We start from the raw sequence: 21,905 nt of genomic DNA, 5'->3' as shown, positions 1-21,905 counted from the left end.
ATGATCTGCTAGTTGCTTTTTATCAAAGTATTGTTAGAATATTTGATAAGTAAATGCAATCTTAAAGTCTCCCTTTTTTTGGTGCTAAAGCAGCCTTGGTTTTTTAGTCTTGCTTATTGTTCCTATGATTTCCCTTAATGCTTATCAACCAACAAACTAAGTTTTTCTTGGAGGAGCTATATTTCAGATGAAATATGTCAGTTAGCTAACAGCTCCCTGGAAAGCTTGGAAACTTTATATATTGCTAAATTATTAAGTTTCAATTCTGCTTCATGATAACTTTGAATGTGTAAAGCCTAATTTATCTTTCCACCAGAGTTTGAATTTTTTTCCTGGATTGTTCATACACATCTAATAACATGTCTTTTTTCTTTTTAAGTATTATTATGTCAAACTATATACTTTTATTTTTTTTAATTTTTATTGAAGCTTTTTATTTTCAAAACATGCAAGGATAATTTTTCAACATTGCAAAACCTTGTGTTCTAATTCCACCCCCCTTCTCCCCCTCCCCCCCCCTCTTCCTCACACCCCTTCTTCTAGATGGCAAGTAATCCAATATATGTTAAACATGGCAAAAATATAAGTAAATCCAATATAGGCATACATCTAATAACATATTTTTGTGTGTCTGTTGATGTTTAGTTTACATGAGAGATTTGTATTAAATGTATGTTGTCATATAAAAGAACAAAAATCAAATACAAGATCAGAAACATAAGAAAAAATCATTGTATTTAGGAAACCAATGAACAGGTGTAACATATAAACAGCAAATTTGTTTTGGAAATGACCTGTTAAAAATTTTAAGATGAGCTGTTTCTTTTGGCCAACTGTTGGCTCTCAAAACTTCAATCAATTCATGAATTCATCCATGAGGGCAACGCCCTCTCTGGGTGATGAGAATAACCCATCCCTACTGTCTCTTCCTCTATGGGCTTACTATTTGCCCATTAATAGCTCTCATTTGCCCCAGTGTTTACTAGAAAACTTTGATTCTTCAGAGATCAAGGTGTTTCAAGATTATTAACATATGGGATTCCCGAAAGAACATTTGTGTTGAAAAGACGATCACATTTTATAACATTTCAAGGAAAGGAAAATAACACAAAATGGGAAAAATAAATTATGGCTAAATCACCTCCCCACACTCCCATATCCCCAGTTTGATCCATAGAACATTAAAAGTTTTAAAATTATATGCCCATTTTCACAGCTTTACAAAATATTTATCTTTTATTATGTAAAACAAAATACTATTCATTATGTTGGAAGATTAAGTTTATGTATGGCTTAAAAAGATATCCCAAAGGATATTTTGGTTTTTGTTTTAATGAAGAGATGTCTAAATACAGTTTGCACCAAATTCAAAGGAGTAATCTTCAAAAATTTCCTAAGGTGCAAAAGGCAATCGAACACAGTACATTCCTTTTTCATCATCCAAACATAACTTCTCTCAAACCTGCTCAAGAGGAACACCTATTATTACCCATCCACTGCATCAGCACCTAAAAAAGTCATCAGAAAGCAACCCAAGTTTATTTCTTCCCCCTTTGCAGATGCAAAGTTGATCCCTGTGACTTAGCAACTCTTTGTAGTTGTGACCCCTATTAGTGGGGTCAAATCCAGTTCTCAGACAAAGCAAAGCTTTGCTTCTCCTTGGATGGTCCTAGAGCAATTAAGGGATTTCTGTATCCATTGTGTAAATCTGAATCAGGTCAGATACAATGTTATCAATGACTGGCTTGGTAAGGTCTTCACTGAAGACCTGCCACCAGGGCTTTTCTGCCTCAGAATCGGCAGGCACCTCCACTCCATAGCACTGCAAAGCGAGATAGAGCACTGCTACTGCTATGTGCTGGGCAGGGTACTGCAGGCACAATGCTCCATGATAGCTGTCCCGCAGCAGGGCCCAGGCTGCTAGGGAGACGGGAGTCCTCTCCCAGCTGTGTCGATTCATCCAGTTCTTTAAAGAAATAAGGTAGTGGAGCAGATATTTGTGGGGATGCTGAAATGAGACTCGGAAATGCAAAACTCTCAACATAAGTAATTCACACTGAACGATGCTATCCCTCAGTTCCCAGAACCAGGAGTCTAACTCTAGAGGTTCACTCTTGGGATTTAAATACCTGTGAGAGACATTGATGATGTCTCTTGTCCTGAGATGTTGTTCCTCTACTTTACCGGCCAAGTAAATGGCTGACATGGCTATGAGGTAAGGGTCGTATGCATCTAATTTGGTCTCACAGAAAAATTTATGGTAAATGGTACAAGCTGTGGCAATTGGAATGGATTGCATCCCTAGCTTGACACCAGCCTCCATGATGAACCGTGTCACTTTGAAGTGGACTTTAGCCTCGGAGGCCAAGTGCCCCTCTTTCTTTATTTCTTCACTTTCTGTGCTGCTCTCACTCTGACGAGACTCCATGGCTAATACCCCGACTTCTGGTGTATCCCTTAAAGCAATAAAAATCCAATTCAAGCCACAAAAAGGACAAAACAAGATGAACTCCACACTACTGCTATGATCTACACATGTATTCTGAGAACCTTAAAACTGTGAACACAAAAGATTTTTACAGCATATTAGTCATCCAATTGCCTCAAAGTACATTCACCTAAAGATGCTGTATTTAGTGGCTTTTTTTTTTTTTGGACAATAAAGAAACCTCTGACTTCACACATTAGAACAACACCACTTAAGGGTTCCTTTTGAATAAGAAGTCTCTCATAAGTACATTAAGATAATACAATATTCCTTGATGAATGTAATCAGATAAACAACATTTCAGTTTAGTAAATCAAACAAAGCATAAAACATAAGAGGGATGCTCACCAAAGGTATATGTCAACATCATGGAAAATGTCAGAAACAGAGTAAAAGTGGATAATGAAGTCCTCTGATGTTCCTATTTGTGGGTGATATTGTATTGATTATGTCAAGCTCCAGAACATCAGGGACCTTCCATGCAGGGGAAACAAAAGGATGAAAAATGCCTACTGTTCAGAATGACATGGAGTTGGATGACCAAGCAATTGAATTAGTGTATCAGTTCATATACCTCAAACAGATATAGATGGACAAGTTGAGCTGAGAATCATTTAGATAGAAGGCAGACTGGAACTCCATTTATGAAACTCTGCAGGGCATTCATTTTGCATTTTCAGCATCAATAGTATTTATGGAATAATTCCAGTTGAAACTGCTTCATGTTGTTTCTTAAATGGAAAAATAAAAAAGGAAAATAAAAGAATATTAGTCTTAACCAAAAAGAAACAGGATCAAATTGTAAAGACATGGGTAATACATTATCTCATCAAAATATGTCAATAAAAAAAAAAAAAAAACCTGAAACATAACTAAATTAAAAACAGCCTACACCTACAAAAATCTGAATTGGTATTTTCTGTCCTTTTAACTATTAGTTTGGTTAAGAGGGTCTTTTTTACACTTTACTCCTGCCTTCCTTGCCATCCAGTGATACAGACTGCTTTGATGTTCCTTTTAGGGGGAAAAAACTCCCATCTTTCATTTTCACTGGCTGTTCCTCATCTCCACCTCTTGGCTTCCTTCAAGTCTCAGCTAAATGCTATTACTAGAGGTGCTGCTGCTGCTACTACTACTACTACTACTACTACTACTAGTTTCTGTTAGAAACTTTTTTCTATTCCCCTTAATACTACTCCATTTCCTTTATTGTTTATCTTGAGTTTATCCTGCTTTGAGCTGCTCTGTACATAGTTGCTTGCAAGATGTCTCCACCATGTAAGCTCCTATACACTAAAACACAGATTTTGTAACATAGTAGGCACTTGATAAATATATACTGACTGGGTGACTTTAACATAGTACTAACGATAACCAACTTGTTAGTGGGTAAATGATCTTCAGTTGCTTATTGTCCTAAATAAAAAAAAATAAAAATAAGGGAAAACATACATTTTTTAAACTATGTTCCACTTTTACTACCCAGTTAGAAAGTTAACAATCAGATAACTGCATTTATAGCGACTACAGCATGTATGTAAATCAGTTATAAAACTCATCCAGAGAATAGCATTTATCACTATTCAGCAATGCAACCTGGTTGGAAAGGAGCCCAAAGCCAGACGGCAGCATTTACAGCTATTATAGCATATATGTACACCAGTTAGAAAGCTCACATCCAGATAATAATATTATAGCAAATGTGCAATACATCCCGGCTAGAACGGAATGCACAGCCAGACAGTAGCATTTATAGCCATGTTAGCATTATAGCATTTTGGGATTAGATTGTCTAAATGGTGGACTCCCCACCCACCGCGAGAGGGAGCTACGTTTCTATGCCAAATGGCCAGACGAGAAAGGTCTCCAGCGTGGGAAGGACAGGGGATGCCCCAGTAATTACTCCACGTGGACCCGGTGAGGGTGGTGGTGGGGAATCATCTCTGCCCTTGCCTCTGGCGCTCCCTCTCCCTCCCTTCTCCGGCCCCGCCCCGCCCCCAGTAGCGCCAGGTGGTAACAGGATCCCCGGCTGACATTTACCAGGCTGTGGGCAAAGCCCCGTATGGCGTCGGGGCCGGGCTGTCCCCTGGGGGTTCCTACGGCCTAGGAAAGGAGGAGCAGGAGAGGCGGGCGTCTCGGGGGCCCTGCAGCGATGCTGTTCCGCTTCGGGGTGGTAGTACCTCCCGGCGTGGCCCAGGGCCGTCCGCAGGTGCTGCTGGTGGGCTCGCGGCCCGAGTTGGGGCACTGGGACCCTCAGAGGGCCGTGCCCATGAAGCGGGCGGGCGGCTGGGCCGGGCCCGACGGGGCGCGCGGGCTGCAGGAGCCGGGCCTGTGGCTCGCCGAGGTGGAGCTGGCCGGGGAGCCGCCGCCGGAAGCCCAGGAGCAGCAGCAGCAGCAGCAGCAGCCCGAGGGGGCGGGGCTCGCCGTCTCCGACACTTTCTGGTACAAGTTCCTAAAGCGGGAGCCGGGAGGAGAGTTCTCCTGGGAAGGTACGGCCCCGCGGCCTCGGCCTCCACCCCCCGCCTTTCTACCCCTAGGCAGGCGCACCTCCCCTCCCCTTCCCAGCTCGTGCCCCGCCCCCCGGAGTCCCTGCGTGGGATCCTCCCCCGCCTCGTGCTGCCCCCGTGTGACCCTTGGCCTCGGAGCGCAGCCCAGTTTACTTTCAGCCCGCCCCAAATGGCTAACTCTCCACGTGATCGTGGGCGAGGCACTTTTCAGGGCTGAGCCTCAGTTTATCTGTGAAAAGAGGCACCCGAGGATCTTCTCCCAGGTACTAGCCATAGCTCTCCCCGTTCAGATAATAACTGCTAATGTTTACAGAGCTTACCAGATACCCTCGTCTCATTTAATCCTGACCACAACCTTGGGAGGAAGATGCTATTATTTCTGTCTTTATAGAGGAGAAAGCTGAAGCCAACTTGCCTGGGAATCAGACGGGCTGGATTTGAACTCGGGTCTTACTGTCTCCAGTTTCTGTGCTCTAATACATTTCATCACCTAGCTGCCCCATACCCATTTTACAGATGATAAAAATGAGGCAGATATCCAGGATCACAGAACTTGTCTGGAGTCTGATTTGAATAATAATGACAATAACAATTAACAAATATAGCACTTCCTGTGTGCTATATTTGATCCCTACAACAATTGTAGGAGTAGGTGCTATTATCACCATTTCACAGATGAAGAAAATGAGGCAAAAAGGGGTTATGACTTTTCCATCTTCAGCTAGTGTCTGAGGTGGGATTTGAACTCAGGACTTGCTAACACCAGGCCCTACTCTCCATCCACTGCAGGTTAGGTGTTTCTGGGCAGTTCCCTCTGAACAGTGCATTCCTAGAATCCTCCTGACTGCAAACACTTCAGCTTCCATTCTGTGTCCTTGTCACAGCATGCATTTTATCCAGACCTCCGTGTCTTTGCATTTTGCACAACAGCTAAAGCGTCAGAGTTGGGGTCAAAGATACTACTGAATTCTGGAGTTCAAACCTATCTTCAGACACTTACTAGCTGTGTGACTGGACAAGTCCCTTACCCTGTTTGCTTCAGTTTCCCCATCTGTAAAATGAACTGAAGAAGAAAATGGCAAACCATTTGCCAAGAAAACCCAAATGGGGTCATGAAGTGTCAGATTAAACCAAAATGATTGAACTACTGTTCCAACAAATATCCTGGGCAAGTCCTTTAGCTAGGCAGCTCTAAAATTAGATTAACAGTTGAGTGCGGATTAGATTATCAATTGACTTGTAGGACTGTTGCATTCCTTAGGACCCAAAACCACACAAAGCAAAACCAAATAAAAATTAGGACTGGATACAAAGAATAATAAAAATTCCTCTCCCTCAGTTTACACCTCACTAGGGCCTTCAAATATTCAAAGAGGTAATTAGAGTGGATGCAATATCCTAAACTTCTTCCCCCACTCCCTATGAAGTTAGACCAATTTTTCCTTAAAAGATATTGGGACATTTTCCTGGATTTGTAGGTTGAGGAGACTATCAGCCTCTTGAGGTCACATTTTCATTATCCTGGTTCAGAGCAGCCACAAGTAATTCCAGGGGTTCTCTGAAGTATACCTGGTGGATCATGGTGGTAACTCATGCTAAGGAGCTGTTCTTAGCACCTTGTCAACTTGAGCAATTCACAATGCTTATCCTACTGTGGCTAAGTAAATGTCTTACTTTGAGATGATCTACTGGTATGTCATTTTGTTCTAGCTTGAACTTCAAATTATTAAAATTAAACTATTAAAATTTAACAATTAACTAATTTAAAATTATTGAAAGGAAATCACATTGTGAGAAGTGGGCACCCCCATTGTTAACTCTTTCCTTCTGTGATTCCTCTAATTTACCCTCCAGATAATCTTGTATACATGTAGTCCTTTGCTAGTTGTATCTCTAATTATTGAGCTTCTTAAAAATAGGGAAGATTTTGGTTTGCTTTTTACTGTACTCCTAATAAGCATAGTGCTAAGCCCATCAAAAGTGCTTATTGAATGATTTAATAAAAGAGTGAAGAACTGATAATATCATACTGCTTCAGGATAGTGAGGAGAGGCATTACTTGGAAAGAATAGGTATACACACTGCCAGATCCAGTCATTATATTGTATATCTTTTGTTTTTCTTTGTCACAAGGAAGATTTAATCTAGAAGGATTGAAGGTTTTGAGATAAAGATAATCAAACATTTATTAAGAGCTAATTATGTGCTGGCCCTGTGCTGAGTGCTAAGAGAAAGCATCAATAAAATATATTAAGGAGAAAAAAAGAAAGAAGTCCAGTTACTTAAGAATTATCTATAGTCTCCAGGAAGAGAGAAAAGGACTTCTATCCAACCAGAAACTATGAAATTATCTTTGCAACATGTATTCTTATAAGCCCAAATCTACTTTCCCCTGGATTCTATATGTATTTGTGGGAGAATGGGGATCAGATTTTTTTGGGGGGGGGTATATACCCCTGCTCAGTAATTTCCTTTTGTAAAAGCTAATTAATGTTGATTGGTTAACTAATAAATGGGAAATTTTAGATGGTTAATTGATACTGGGAAACTCCCAATAGGGCATGTAAGCCATAGCATTAGAAATTTCAGTTACCTTTAGAATCCAGAGAAGTTGCCAGTAACCTGGGAGTTGGGAGAGTGAATTTAGAGAGGGTGATATATAGGCTTATAAAAGATATATAAAACATGTACTAGATTCTTGGAGGCAAAGGTGATAGCAGATGGTTGCTCACTAGGAAAGACTTTCTCTGAAAGGTGTTGCTTGGAGTCTTGAAAGAAACTAGGAATTCCTAGAGGCAAAGGTGAGGAGCAAGACAATCCACTTATGGAGGCAGCTAGTGTATTAACACACAAAAGGAAGTAGCTTAGGATGAGTGAATTGTAGAGATCTTAGAGGAGAGGAATCTATGGAGAATGATGTTTAAGGAAACTGCAAAGATAGGCAGAGGCCAGTTGTGAAGAATTTTAAATGTCAAACAGAGGGAACTCATAGACTTTATTGAATAGGGTCACAGTCAGAGCTGTATTTTAGGAAGGTAATTTTTTTGGTAACTATATGGCAGGATAGACTGGAGGGGAGAAAGACTTGAGATTTAGAGAGGAAATATCAAACTAAAATATCCCAGGGGAGAGGTAATGAGAGCCTAAAGTAATTGCTTTCAGTTTTGTTATTTTTTTTTCTCTCCCAGTCATGTCAGACTCTTCATAATCTCATTTTTTGGAGGGGTTTCTTGGGAAAGTTACTGGAACGGTTTGCCATTTCCTTCTCCGGCTCCTTTTATAGTTGTGGAAACTGAGGCAAACAAGGTACAGTGAGTTGCCCAGGTACACGTACACACACACACACACACACACACCCCTAGGATGTGTTGGAGACCAGATTTGAATTTAGGAAGATTCCAGGGCTGGCACTCTATCCATTGCTTCACCTATTGTCCCAGATAACTGCTAAGTGAACAGAAGGACCAGTCTAGTGTGGTGGACAAGACCACTGAACATAGTGTGAATGCTTATATTCACAAGTTGTCTTAGATACTTCCTGGTAGAGGTATTTAACCTCTCCCGTCCTCATTTTCTTCATCTTTCAGCATTATATTCCTATTCACCATTGTTATTCTGCTTCCTCATAATTATCATTTAGCCAAAAGTACCATTACTTTCCATTTGGAATACCATTTGTCTAAAAACATTCCCCAATGATGTTTTTAAAAGTTTATGCCAAATATATGACAAGAATTATAGACAAGAGACAAGAATCAACAGAAATCAACAGTATTTTGAAACTTTTTTTTTTTTTTTTTTTTTTGTGGCAATCCTATGAGATTCAAGCTGGCTAAGGATTTATGGTTTAATAAAATGTATAATACCATGCAGGAATTTTAAAGAAGAGTTTCCTTTACATTAACACATTTGTTTACTTGACATAGAAGGTTTTTATGTTTGGTGTTTGCCTTGCTGCATTTTATTATATTTGAAAAACTGTTCCCCCTAGCTTGTAGTAATCTGAACCTTACTCATATCCCAGCTATAGGCTGTTTTATTACTGTGTTATTTAGGGAACTTTGTGGAAGCCTGCTTTTCACTAGGGAAATGAAGTTATTTAAGGTGACATAAGGCCCTTCTCCATAAGTTGGTTCATGTAGATAAAATGCATGGAACAGACCCCCTCCAAAAAGAAAAAAATCAGATTACAAAGTGTATTTGAGTGGTGATTTAAATGACTAGTCAAGAAGACTCAGTTTAATTACGCTTTTCTATAGAATACACATTCTTGTTTGATATAACATATATTTTCTTCATGCCTCATTTTATTTCATTTTGAAATTTATCTAGTCCAGCACTTCCCAGTCTAATTTAACTACAGAGCACTTCTAAGCTGGAAATATATTGATGGAACCCACAAATTGTGATTCAAAGAATCTACACGTATAGATTAAGTTGTCATAAAGTAGAACACCTGTTCTCCCCATGATCATATATTGTAATACTGTGGTCTGGTTAATATTCTCAAAACGAAATAAAAAACCTTTCAAACAAATTCTATATTTTTAATCGATGCTTGAATCATTTAGACTAAAATACCCATATATTTTCTTTTATCTTTTTATGTAATCTATACAGAAATTCATTAGCATACTAGAAAATTGTTTCTTATGAAAATGTTTGCATGTTCTATGCATATACTAACACACCCAGTATAGCTATGGATATGTAGTGCAGTTCTTTAGGGAATAAAAATAAAATCATTTTGTTTTCACCATTTTCTTCCATTCCCAATGTCACAAAGAGATAGAAACCCCATCCTAAACCCCAACTTTTTTATTTTTATACCTTCAGAAATGATTAATGGTCCCAGACAACTGGTTCTCTGAAAGGATGGGCAAATGCTTTAATGTTCTTTCTACAATGGCAAATCATATTGCTTTGTAGAGCAACTTCTCACAATGATTTCCTTATCTAATTGTGAAGAATTTTAAATGTCAAACAGAGGGAACTCATAGACTTTATTAAATAGGATCACAGTCAGAACTGTATTTTAGGAAGGTGATTTTTTTTGGTAACTATCATGTCAAGAACAATGGTAAAGTGCTAGTAATGATTGTTCAGGGTTTATTATACAGCAGTTAACCTATCTAGTTCCTTTCATTCACCACTTTTTGAACACCAATACTAGGAAAGTAGAGTGAAAGGTGAAACAATTGGCATACAACTTGAGCTCTGTCCTAGAGAACAGTTGTGGAAAAAAATGATTGATAACGATGACAAATCCTAGTTCTGCAAATTTTTTTTTTATTATTTCTGCTGTATATAAAGTGAATTTTCTGCTTCTCATTCTTTTGGGCTTAATGTCATGTTGCTTTTGGCCTTTCTCCCCCTCCCCCCCCCAAAAAAAAAATCTTTCAAATCTTGCCAGTCAAGATGATTTCATTATCATTCCCTGTGAATGGAAGACATCTGTGCTAGGTAATGCAAAGAGGTGACAGAAATCTCTTGAGTCTTTTATAGGATAGCATAGGGACTGGATATCTGATTTAGGAGACTTCTGCTAGCAATGAATGACAGACGGAGACTCCTTCCGCATTATCTTAAAGCTGCAGATAGTTGCCTAGAGTTCCATAATCAGTATGTACCAAAGATGGCATTTGAACAAGTCTTCCAAGCTCTGAGTCAGCTCTCTAAACACATACCATGTTGTCTCCTACAGGAGAAAAACATCTATAATTCATATTATTCCATCGGTAACAGTGGTTTATTTTTTTACATAGACACAGATTATATTGCCTCTGCAGGTGATGAAAAAAAAAATCTCCTGGTGTCCTCCTCCCTCATAAACAACATTTTTTTTTTTTTTTGATAAACAACATTTTGGAATGCTGACTTGAGACCAACAGGGTTAAGTGACTTGGCTCCAGGTCACACAGGTTGTAAGTATCTGAGACCAGATTTGAACTCAGGAAGAAGAGTTTTCCTGACTTGGCACTCTAATGGCTATGTCACCGGCCTTTCCAGCTTAGTATAAAACTTGCCAATATTTTGCTCTGCTGCCATTGCCTTCAAAATGTATTTTTTATACCATAATGAGATATAATGGGACTTTAGTGAAGCACATCTGTGCCATCTGTGTCATTTATCTCTTCCATCTGGCAGATCTATCTATCTATCTATCTGCCAGATATATGTGTATATACATACATACATACATACATATATATATATATATACACATACACACACATACATATATATGAATATGTGTATATATATGTATGTATGTTTTCAGAGATAAATGCAAATACAAGGGAGATTACTAGAGGAGTTGGAGTGACCAGAAATAAACGAGCTTAGCATAAGGAGTAGTTGAATTTTGCATAGAATTTTGGTAAAGAATAGGACATAGTTTGGAAGATAAAGACCTTGAAAGAAGTATTTTAGGAAACATTGTGTCAATTTATGCTAGTTTCTCTGTCTTGGAATTCCATGCTCCTTGTTTCTCTTGAGTTATATGTGGTTTGCTTTGGAATAGTGATGTTATTAGTTACAGCTGAAAGTTAATATTGAATTCTTGAATTCCCATTTTTTTTCCATCTTAAAGACAAAATATGTGACTGAGATCAATTCCCAACAGTTGACAACTAAAATAGAATAGAAAAGTGATTTTTTAAAACACCCTTTCTTTTCTGTTAAATGGCAGCTTATTATTTAGATTTAAAAAATACAGTAGTTAAATTTGTGATACAAGTAAAACTAGTATATATGTAAATCAATATTTGAAGAAGGAAAGAAATATGAGGTAAAAATATGAATATGCTTTTATGGATGCTATAGTTAAGAGTAAGACAACAACATCATATATGATTTCATTCAGACCAAGTCTAAGAAGGAAAAAATATCTTTTCTGAGGGATAAATTAACTAGTTTGATTTTTCTTTATTTTAATAAACAAGATCTTAAGTTGATTCGTGTCCAAAAAACAGTCATGGAAATACATGATCAGGGAGAAGTATTAAAATTAATTATCTGAAATAGAAAACAAATCTGAGGTGCAAAGCTTCCCATTAAAGATGTAATATCTTTATTGAGAGTCAGCAGGTTTACATTGTCAGGTCAACTAATCTCTCAGTAATTAGTGACAAAGCAATGATTTACAGTACTTATTTTTATAATAGAAAAAGAGGAATGAAAAATTACAGCAGTCTTAGGAGATTTGTTTTGAACATAATACACTTGGACAAAATAGGTCATCTATTATATCTCTTTGGGCTTTCTTCTTCCTTCCTTCCTTCCTTTCTTTCTTTCTTTCTTTTTTTTTTTTTTTTTTTTTTTTTTTGCTGAGGCAGTTGGGGTTAAGTGACTTGCCCAGGTTCACACAGCTAGGAAGTGTTAAGTGTCTTAGGCCAGATTTGAACTCAAGTCCTCCTGACTTTAGTCAGTGCTTTACCCACTCTCTTGGGCTTTCTTAACCCAAAATTCATACTGGCAACATTTTAGTAGTGTCTATACTGTAATGGGGAATTTTTAGGATGGGGCAGCTATTAAATCTGACATTCTGTTGAATTAGGGCTTGTGTCTTTCAAACTGTTATAGTTGGAGCATTTTCCAATTAGTTTACTTTAAAGAGATCTATAATTTGAATTAAGACTGGGAAAGAGGAACTTGTGGTTTGTAGTTGGTAAATTAACAATTATTCCATATCTTCAAACTGCTAGAACGGGAAACCCAATCTTTAAAGATTACTCTACTCAATGTATAACTTCTAGCTCAAAAAAAAAAAAAGCGCAAAATTTAGAGTTGATACACTAGGAATCACAACCTTCCTTTACTTTAGTTGCCAAAAAGGGGAACTTAACCTTTAAAAAGAGACTTACAATCCTATGATTATTTTATTCCTACAAATATATATATTACTTCAAATTATCTGCTACTAAAAGATAAAGTCTTATCAATATCTATTCCCTAACTCTATAGATATTATTAAGTCTAAAGGAAATATCTGTGTTGGCTTAGCTTAGTAGCTTTTCTTAAAGAAAGGAGCTTAATCCTTCAGTTAAACTAAAAATAAAGTAATCAATACTGACTGATTTAAAGATTATTCCTTTATAGACATGACTAAAAAACATGTATGTGGGAGGAGGAACCCAACAATGATGATGTGTTAATGGAATGCATACTAAGGAGTAACAGTCATGTATCTCAGAGGGCATTGCCTAGAGAGTTGTGTGATATATGTGTGGTGACAAAGTTTTTAGGATGCTTCAGCAGGGCATATGGGAAGGACTAGTAAATAATCCTCCTTGCCAGAAGGATTACAGTTGGTGATTGTAATGTTTGGGCTAGCTTTGTGGAGGTCCTTCAGACAGGCCTTGGTCTCAGCAGGATAGACACCATGAGAATGGTCAGGAATAGAGTCTAGATTCTTTATTCTAGCACAGTCTTGATCTTAGTACAGGAGGCAGGACAGACACCACAAGGCTGGTCAAAGATGAAATGTCTCTCTTCCAGTCCTTCTTCACCCTTATATACCCTATTACAATTACATCATTACAGTATACTATGTATGTATGAACTAGAGAACCATTACATCACCATGCTAATTACTAAGTATATATGTGAACTAGAAAACTATCATTTCATCAATTCCACTGAGTTAACACCTTGTTTCAAGTATACTTCTCCAGAGTTCCAGCCCTCTACATCTCCTGCTTCCTTTAGTTTAGGCGGTCATGCCTAATCCACCCTTCCGGTGGATTATAAAACCTATCTGCCGGATCCAGTGCATCTTTATCAAAAATCAAAAAATTAATAGTCTAAAGAGATAAATTTAAAGCTCTCTAGGATTACCTGTGGCTCTCTCTCTTTTTTGTTTTTGGAGAAGCGGTTTGATGTCTGTGTTTCTCCTCTCTACTATTATCTGTCCTTGAGGATTAAAAACTATGCCAGTGGTTTGTAAAATCCAATACTGTGCACAAAAGTGTGCAAAATGTTTGGAAGTATATGCAAATCCATTGTCTGTTTTTATGGCTTGTGGCACACCCATAATGGCAAATGCTTGTATAAGGAAGTCAATGACCACTCGGGCTGACTCTTTTGCTGCTGGTATTGCAAAAATGAATCCTGAAAAAGTGTCTACCACAACATGGATAAAAGTGAGACGACCGAAAGATTATAATGGGTCACATCCATTTGCCAAATTTCATTGGGTCTCAAACCATGAGGGTTCTTCCCTGGAAGCAGTGTAGGAGCATGGAAAAGAAAGCAAGCCATACAGGCTTTTACTATGCTCCTAACTTCCTCTCTTGTTATCCCAAATTGCAAATGTAAAGCTTGAGCAGCCTTGTGATATTTAGAATGAGATTCTTGGGCTGCCTGAAACAAAGGAGTATTGGCCAACAGGGTTAGAAGGCTATTTGCCTTTGAATTTCCATCAAAAATAGGACCTGAAAGTCCATTATGTGAGTGGACATGCAAGATATAAATCTTACCTGGATGCTTTCTCACTTGCTCTTGAAGTTCCTTAAAGAGCTGATATATGTTAGAGGAGGCAAATTTTATTTGGGCTGTGGCAATCCTTTGTACCACACCTACTGAATAGGCTGAATCAGATATTATATTTATGTCTCCTGGATAATAAGTAAGAGCTAGAATGATTGCATACAATTCATTCTGCTGAGTGCATTGAAAAGGAGTTCTGACTATTCTCTTTATAGTTAAGTCATGAGAGTATACAGCACAAATATTATGTTTGGATGCATCTGTGAAAATAGTTGGTCCTTTAAGAGGAATTTCAGAAACCTTTTCTTCAAGAATCCATTGCCAATTATGTAATAGTCTGGTTATCTTTAATGGAGACCGGTGTGTAAAATTTGGAGCCATTGCTAATAAAATTTGCCACTCTGGGATGGTTTCACAGCACACATTAATTTGTGCCTTGGTATAAAAGGTGTATATCTTGTCAGGTCTTATCCCAGATAATTGTACTGCTTGCTTAATGGCTTTAATAAAGTCCTAGCCACAAGCACTGGGCAAGGAGTAAGGCTTTGTTCTGGTTGTGCTGGGAGATTCATCTACTCTATCACACTGTCTCCTTGATGAAGGACTGCTGTGGGGGCCTCTTTTGTAGCAAAAACTGATATTTCCAAGGGTTGTTGAGTGACTCAACCACATTGGATAAAGCTAGTTCATAGTCTCTCAAAGCCTCGTGAGCTTCTTTTGTAAGCTGGTGTGGTGAGTTTAAAGCAGTGTCTCCCCTATGTCATATAATGGTTGTAATTGATAGGTAGTTAAGCCTAACACTGGTCGCATCCATTGAATATCTCCTATCAATTTCTGAAAGTCATACACAGCATACTATGTGTATGTGAATTAGAGAACCATCATCTCATCAATTCCACTGAGTTAACACCTTGTTTCAAGTATGCTTATCCAGATTTCCGGCCCTCTACAGGTGATTTCTGGCCCTCTACAGGTGATTTCCTTAATTCAATGATGTAAGTGGTTATGCCCACTCTGCTATGCAGTAGGGACTAGAGGGGCCTCTGCTTGGGAAAGGGGAGTAGATTAGACGGTCTGAGTGGATCATGGACTTTGGATTCTCCACCATGAGCATCAGGATGGAGAGAATTGATAACCAGGGAAGGAAAAAGGAAGGGAAGTTGTCAGGAGGACTGGGGAAGAGCACCCTGAGGCCTGCTTCTGTTGGGCCCTTCTTTCAGAAATCGAGTGGTAAACTGTGGGAATAAAACATAATCCTTTTGCTTTTTCAGCTTGAAACATGAAAGAATATTTTAAAGAAAAATAACCAATTCTGATCAGTTTCAGTGAAATTGATTTTTGTATCATTCCTTTCATTAACAAGGTAGAATTATTGTGACCAAAACAGTAATTGGTAATCTTTAGGTCTTATGGAACTATATTAAGAAAAGAATATATCCCTGTGCCCCATCTTTTCTGGGAGAATATTAAGGAGGTGGTGATAGTCCATCCTTATAGGAGTAGATGATATTGTGACAAATCAATACTCAAAGGAGTATAGGTCACAGGACTTATTTTATGTTATATTTTTTGTACTTATTTAAAAATATGCTATTTTTTTTTTTTTAGCTCAAAACATCTTTGACAGTTTAAAGTGAATTTTGATTTAGTAAATAATAACCACCCTTTTTTTTCTTCCCAGGAATTCAGCAAAAGAGTGGGAAGAGTTGATAGGCCTTCTTACTGCAAATGTTTTCACATTTCTACATTACAGACAGGAACCATATAACTTATCTATCTAGTTTGAAATTTGCCTTCTTTCCTTTTTATTACTCATGTCTCCCATTTTATAAATTTTTTTCTGTGGTATTCAATATATAGTGAAATCAGAATTATAGACCTAGTTAGTTGATAATGCTAAAAGGGAAGCTATTTTAGAATTTCTTGATACCACTTCAATACCACTTCAGCATCTGAAACATCAAATTATGAATATCTGATAAAGAACTGAGCTTATGTATTGTAGTTATAAATTTTATTATCTTAATGTATTACTTCTGATTTAAATTATCTGTTTTAAAATTGAGTAGATGAAATAAAGATAACCATATTTTTGTTGATTTATATTGATAAAAATGTACTTAAAATGAAATGTACTCTATTAAATTATTTCATTACAGAAACTTAATGCAGTTTACCTTATAAAAACCCTCTATTAAAAACCAGCCTTTTAGAAATGAAGGTTTCTATCTATATAAGCAATTATAGATTGATCATGGATGATATCCATAAAACTTCTTAACATATTGAACCTTGAAAAAACCCCACAATTTCACTGTTATGGGTTTTTCTATAGATGTTACTTCTTATGAACTCTGAATAAGATACAGTGAATGCTGATTGGCTTAGTATCTTGGCCAAAAAAACAACCAAAAAAAAATTGATGGTAATGCAACTTCTATAAATCTGAAGAAATTGATGAGGGCAGCATAGGACTGCAAACTGACCGTATTCAGATCTGTCATGAGGAATAACTTGACAAGGGGAACATGTTCTAGTATCACAAGAAGGCAAGATATATCAGAACTAGTAGAAATACTAATTCCTCATCTTTGGAAATGCTTTGGTATGTAGGCACTGACTATTATGATCAGTGGACAAATTACTAAAATATATTAGTCTGAAGATATAAACACTAAAATTATATGCAAGTATTATGTTCATAAGTAAATTGGAAACATCCTGTCAGGTGTAAAAAAAAGTTTTGTGTCAACAGTACCCTGAATTCCACGGCACAATAACAAATAGTGTAGGGTGGTCTTTCAGGAAGACTCATTTTCATGAGTTCAATTCTAGTCTCAGATACTTACTAAGCTGTGTGACCCCAGTTAAATCCTTTAACCCTGTTTATCTCAGTTCCTCTTCTATAAATTGAACTGGAAAAGAAAATGGCAAACCACTACAATATCTTTTCCAACAAAAACCTCTTAAAATTAGGGTCACAAAGAGTTGGACAAAACTGAAATGACTCAACAACAAAAAATATGAAGATGGACAATTTGAAAATTCTGAGGTCATTGAAATTTTCACTTGATATAAATTTCTAAAACTCTTCCTAAAAATGAAATATCAACAAAACATTGTTGATATTTCAGATAGCTTTGTAAAGAAACTATACATAATCATATTGTAATTCAAACAGCCCTCTTTTGAGTTTGACATGAACCTAATGAGCAGACAGATCAGTAATTAAAAAAAAAAAAGATGGTATCTGCTATAACTATCATCAAGGAAGGCCCTCTCCCATAGTACATGACATAAAATGTCAATGTATTTTAGGATCTGCAGCAGTTGCCACAGGAAGAATCATGCATGGAAGGAAAGATATAGTTTTCAAGGGATATCCCTAAGGACGGTTGTCAAGTACATGGCTTGAGAGAGCCATTGAAGATCTGCAGGAAAGCATTGAAAGATGATATCAATAACTAGTTGATGCTTGCAAAAGAAAATGTGATGTCGACAATCAAAGCATCACAAAGAAGAAAATGAACAATTCAATTCCATCTAAAACTTTTACTGCAGAAGTAAGGCTCTTCTAAGCAAGAGAAGCCCTGAAAATTTCTGGTCATCTCTATGATTGCAAAAAGACCTACATGACAGAGAAATAGAAATATTTGGGTCATTATTATTGTGAATGACAGTATAATTAAGCATTTTTGAAGTTTACTATTATTATTATTATTTTTAATTTTCAAGCATTTAAAAACTTAATCTCTTTCACTACCTCAGTGTTCCACATTGAGCAAGAAACAAATAAAAAAGCCTAAATAATAAGGCCCTCAGAACATAACTAAATTCCCACATTAGCCATGTTAGAAAATGTATGTTTCTGTCTCTACTTCTGACCTTCTGTCAGAAGGTAAGTAGTGTTTTATTATTATTCTTTTAGATTTGTGGCTTATTATTGTGTCAATCAGTTCTAAAGTTTTTTGAAATTATTTTTCTTAATGTTGCTATATGTATCTTTATATATACACATACATAATCACATATACACCCATATGTTCTGTATGTGTGTTTATAAATGTATGTGTCTGTTGTCTGGCTATGTATTTGTCTATATCTTCTAGCTCTTCTTATTTTGCTCAGTGACATTTCATAGAGGTCTCCCAAGTTTCTTCTGAATCTGTCCACTTTATAATTTCCTACTGAATATTAATATTCCATTATATTCATCTCTTATAATTGCCCCAGTAGGTAGCTTTTTAGTTTCCAACTTTGGCTACCAGAAAAAAAGAATTGCTATAAATATATTTGTGCATATAGATCTTTTTCCTTCATCTTTGATTTCTTTGGGGAAATAAGCCTGGTACAGATATAGCTGGATCAAAGGGTATTGGTAATTTTCTGGGCATAGTTCCAAAGTGCTTCACAGATAGGCTGGACCAATTTACAGTGCCACCTATAGTGACCTGGAATAGCTATTTTCCCCAAAGTCCCTCCAACATTTCTCAAAATTTTTTGGTCATCTTTGCCATTTTATAGGTATTACATATGACCTCAGAGTTTCTTTGCCTCATATTTCTAAGAATTTTAGTGATTTAGATTTTTTCCTATAATTATTAATATTTTGGTTTCTTTCATCAGTAACTACCTATTCATATTCTTTGACCACTTACTAATTAAGGAATGACTTTTAGTATTATGAATTTGAACCAGTTTCTTATATATTTTGGAAATGACACTTTTTAAAGAAAAACTTGTTGCAAAGATTTTTTTTCCAGCTACACTTATCCTTTCTAATTTTTTTTTATCATACTAGATTTGTTGGTGTGAAACTTTTTTAATTTTATGTAATCAAAGTTCTCCATTTTATCCTGTATGACTCCCTCACCTAACATTTATTTAGTCATAAGCTCTTCTCCTGTCCACAAATCTGAAAGGTAATTTCTTCTTTGCTTCTCTAATTTGTTTATAGAATAGTTATGTCAAGGGAGGTGATTGAAACTCTAACTGCCCTGAAAAATTGGACAGAGATGGAATCAGATAAGATCTGTAATTATTGGCTCATATGTTTCACAGTGGCATATGAATTACTAGCAAAGCGCTGTACCAGTTTCTTCTCAGACACACGCCTAAGCCTTCCATTCTTAACAGAAGATATATTTGTTACTGAAAAATGATAATGCAACTAATTCCTTCAAATATTATATGTTTATGTACTTTATAGCAAACATTTGTAACTCATGTCTCTGACCTCCCCCTCCCCCGAAACTATAAATATCTTAATAAAATGTATTTCCTAAGAAGGAAAATGGGCATATAATTCCATGGGTATAAAAAGTACCTATTATTATTTAAGTAGTTATTGAACAAACTACTTCAAAGCACAATGATTTATAATATCCTTATTATTATTGTCTTTGAATTAGCCCTATATTCATGGCATGTTTATATACTACAAATATATAAAATGGATTTGAGATTAGTGAGAATAGTATGTATTTGATGTCCATGTGGAAAACCATTTTATATTTAAAACATATCACTAACACCATAATGCCAATGTAGTATCTTTTAGGAAGATAATTTAAATTCTGCCTAACTTTAAACCGGTTGTCATCTTTTCGAAATAAAATTGAGCATGACTTTTAAATTATGTCAGATTTGCACCAGAGTTATATTGATCATTTAACATAATTGGTGATGTCATTCTGTGACTTCATTGCAAAATAAATAAATAAAATTTTCATCTTGTGGAATTTGTTCACAATGATATTGAAATTACATTGGACTTGATATATGTAAAAATCTTAGTATATGTTAAAGAAATTGAATTGATGGATAAAGGTTGATGGACTGAAAATACATTAATTTACTTCATGTAAGACACTTTGAGAATAAAACTATTAAGGGGAAAGCTGTTGCTTAGTTTGTTAAGAGACATCCTGGTATCCTGAAGTCAGAGCTTAATGAGAAAGGCTCTTTAAACAATCTTAACCTATGCAATGCCTATCGTAATATGCAAGGTGTCCCACAAGTCTTAGTGTAGTTGTAAGCTTTAAGAACCCAAAATGTACTAAGGCTTTTGGAACACTCACTTTAGTGTTGGAAATTGTAAAATAAACCAAAAAAATTGGAAAGTATATATGTTGACAACAACTCATACAATATTAATGAAACACAAAGATTATCCTAAGGTAGTTATGTGGAAACATTACCGCTTTCTTGTGAAAAAAGGAGTAAGAAGATAATCTCAGAGCATAGTTTACAAACATAGAAATTCTTCTGAAAGAATCACACATATCTTCAATGAGAAATAAAAGGAAAGATACAATAGAAATATATCACTGTATGTGTTGAAAGTCTTCAACAATGCTTTACTTCTCTTTGGAGCCTATGACATGGCTTAAGACCAATGAACAGAATCAAAAGGTTTTCAATGAGCAATAGCCACATGATCCCAATTAATATTATGGTACCCATGAAGCTACTCTGTTACAAGACAGAAATTTTTATGATGGCATTTCAGAATCAGGCCATTGCCATCAGAAATTATAGCTTGGCACGTAGTAAAGCCTTAATAAATGTTATTTACTGAACAAGCAATCAAGAATGATTAAGATTGAGAAATGACTATCAGATTTGACAATTGAGGTCACTGGTAACTTTGGAGAGAACTGTTTCAGTTAAATAAGGTTGGAAACCAGATTGTAAAAGACTGGAAAAAAAGGAAAGGGTAGGGAAGGAGAAGCGAAAAGTGTAGATTGCTTTTTCTGGGAATTTGGCTGAGTTAGGAAGGACATGGGATGAAAAATTGAAGGGAGGGTGGGACCTAATGAATTCTCAAGGATGGAAGAGACTTAGGAATAGTTTTAGAAAGAAGGTAAGGAACTGGTAGATAGAGGATGATTGAGGAGACAGTCTTCTGGAAAAGATCGGATCTAGAGAGTGGGATCAAAGTCACATGTTAGAGAAAAAGGGCATCCCATTATTACTTACTAAAAGAAGGGAGGAGAGTATAAGGGATGATATTAAGGAGTTTTGAGATGAAGAGAAGGGAAGATGAACTTTTGGTAAATGGCCTCTCTTTTCTTGGTAAAATAAGTCTAGATTGGACAAGTGGCAAGTGTGGAAGGTTTGACAAATTGCGTCCAGCTTTTTGGGATCCTGTTTAGGATTTTCTTGGCAAAGATACTGGAGTGATTTGCCATTTCCTACTGAATCTCATTTTATAGATGAGTTTATAGAAATTGAAGTAAATAGGGTTAAATGCCTTGCCCAGGGTCACACAGCCAATAAGGGTTTGAGGCCAGATTTGAACTCAGGAATAGGAGTACTTTCTTACCCTTACTCTACCCATTGTTCCAGTTACCTGCCTCAGAGAATGAATTAGGGAGGGGTAAAAGGATTGTCTTTTTTGGATTGAGGCCTTGGCCAAG

The 21,905-nt window shown here is 36.6% G+C and overlaps 2 protein-coding genes across 2 annotated transcripts in view; one reads left to right on the top strand and one right to left on the bottom strand.

Moving 5' to 3' along the window:
- Positions 1-709: 709 nt before the first annotated feature.
- On the bottom strand, positions 710-4,627 carry LOC127562296 (cyclin-Q-like). Its single transcript, XM_051997905.1, has 3 exons — positions 4,529-4,627; positions 3,063-3,219; positions 710-2,962 (listed from the first exon to the last, which is right to left on the bottom strand). Exon 3 carries the CDS (start codon positions 2,426-2,428, stop codon positions 1,679-1,681), a length of 750 nt encoding a protein of 249 aa, XP_051853865.1. The 5' UTR covers positions 2,429-2,962; positions 3,063-3,219; positions 4,529-4,627; the 3' UTR covers positions 710-1,678.
- EPM2A (EPM2A glucan phosphatase, laforin) overlaps positions 4,623-21,905 on the top strand; it is a 191,437-nt gene continuing 174,154 nt past the window's right edge. The window contains exon 1 of the mRNA XM_051997904.1: positions 4,623-4,977. Coding sequence (XP_051853864.1) covers positions 4,641-4,977 — 337 coding nt within the window. The 5' untranslated portion in view covers positions 4,623-4,640. The remainder of the gene's footprint in view (positions 4,978-21,905) is intronic.

Source organism: Antechinus flavipes, chromosome 4 (genome assembly GCF_016432865.1).
Source record: "Antechinus flavipes isolate AdamAnt ecotype Samford, QLD, Australia chromosome 4, AdamAnt_v2, whole genome shotgun sequence".
In the NCBI taxonomy this organism is placed as follows: Eukaryota; Metazoa; Chordata; class Mammalia; order Dasyuromorphia; family Dasyuridae; genus Antechinus; species Antechinus flavipes.
Note: the sequence above shows the minus strand (reverse complement) of the source record. Positions and strands in the feature narration are given on the sequence as shown.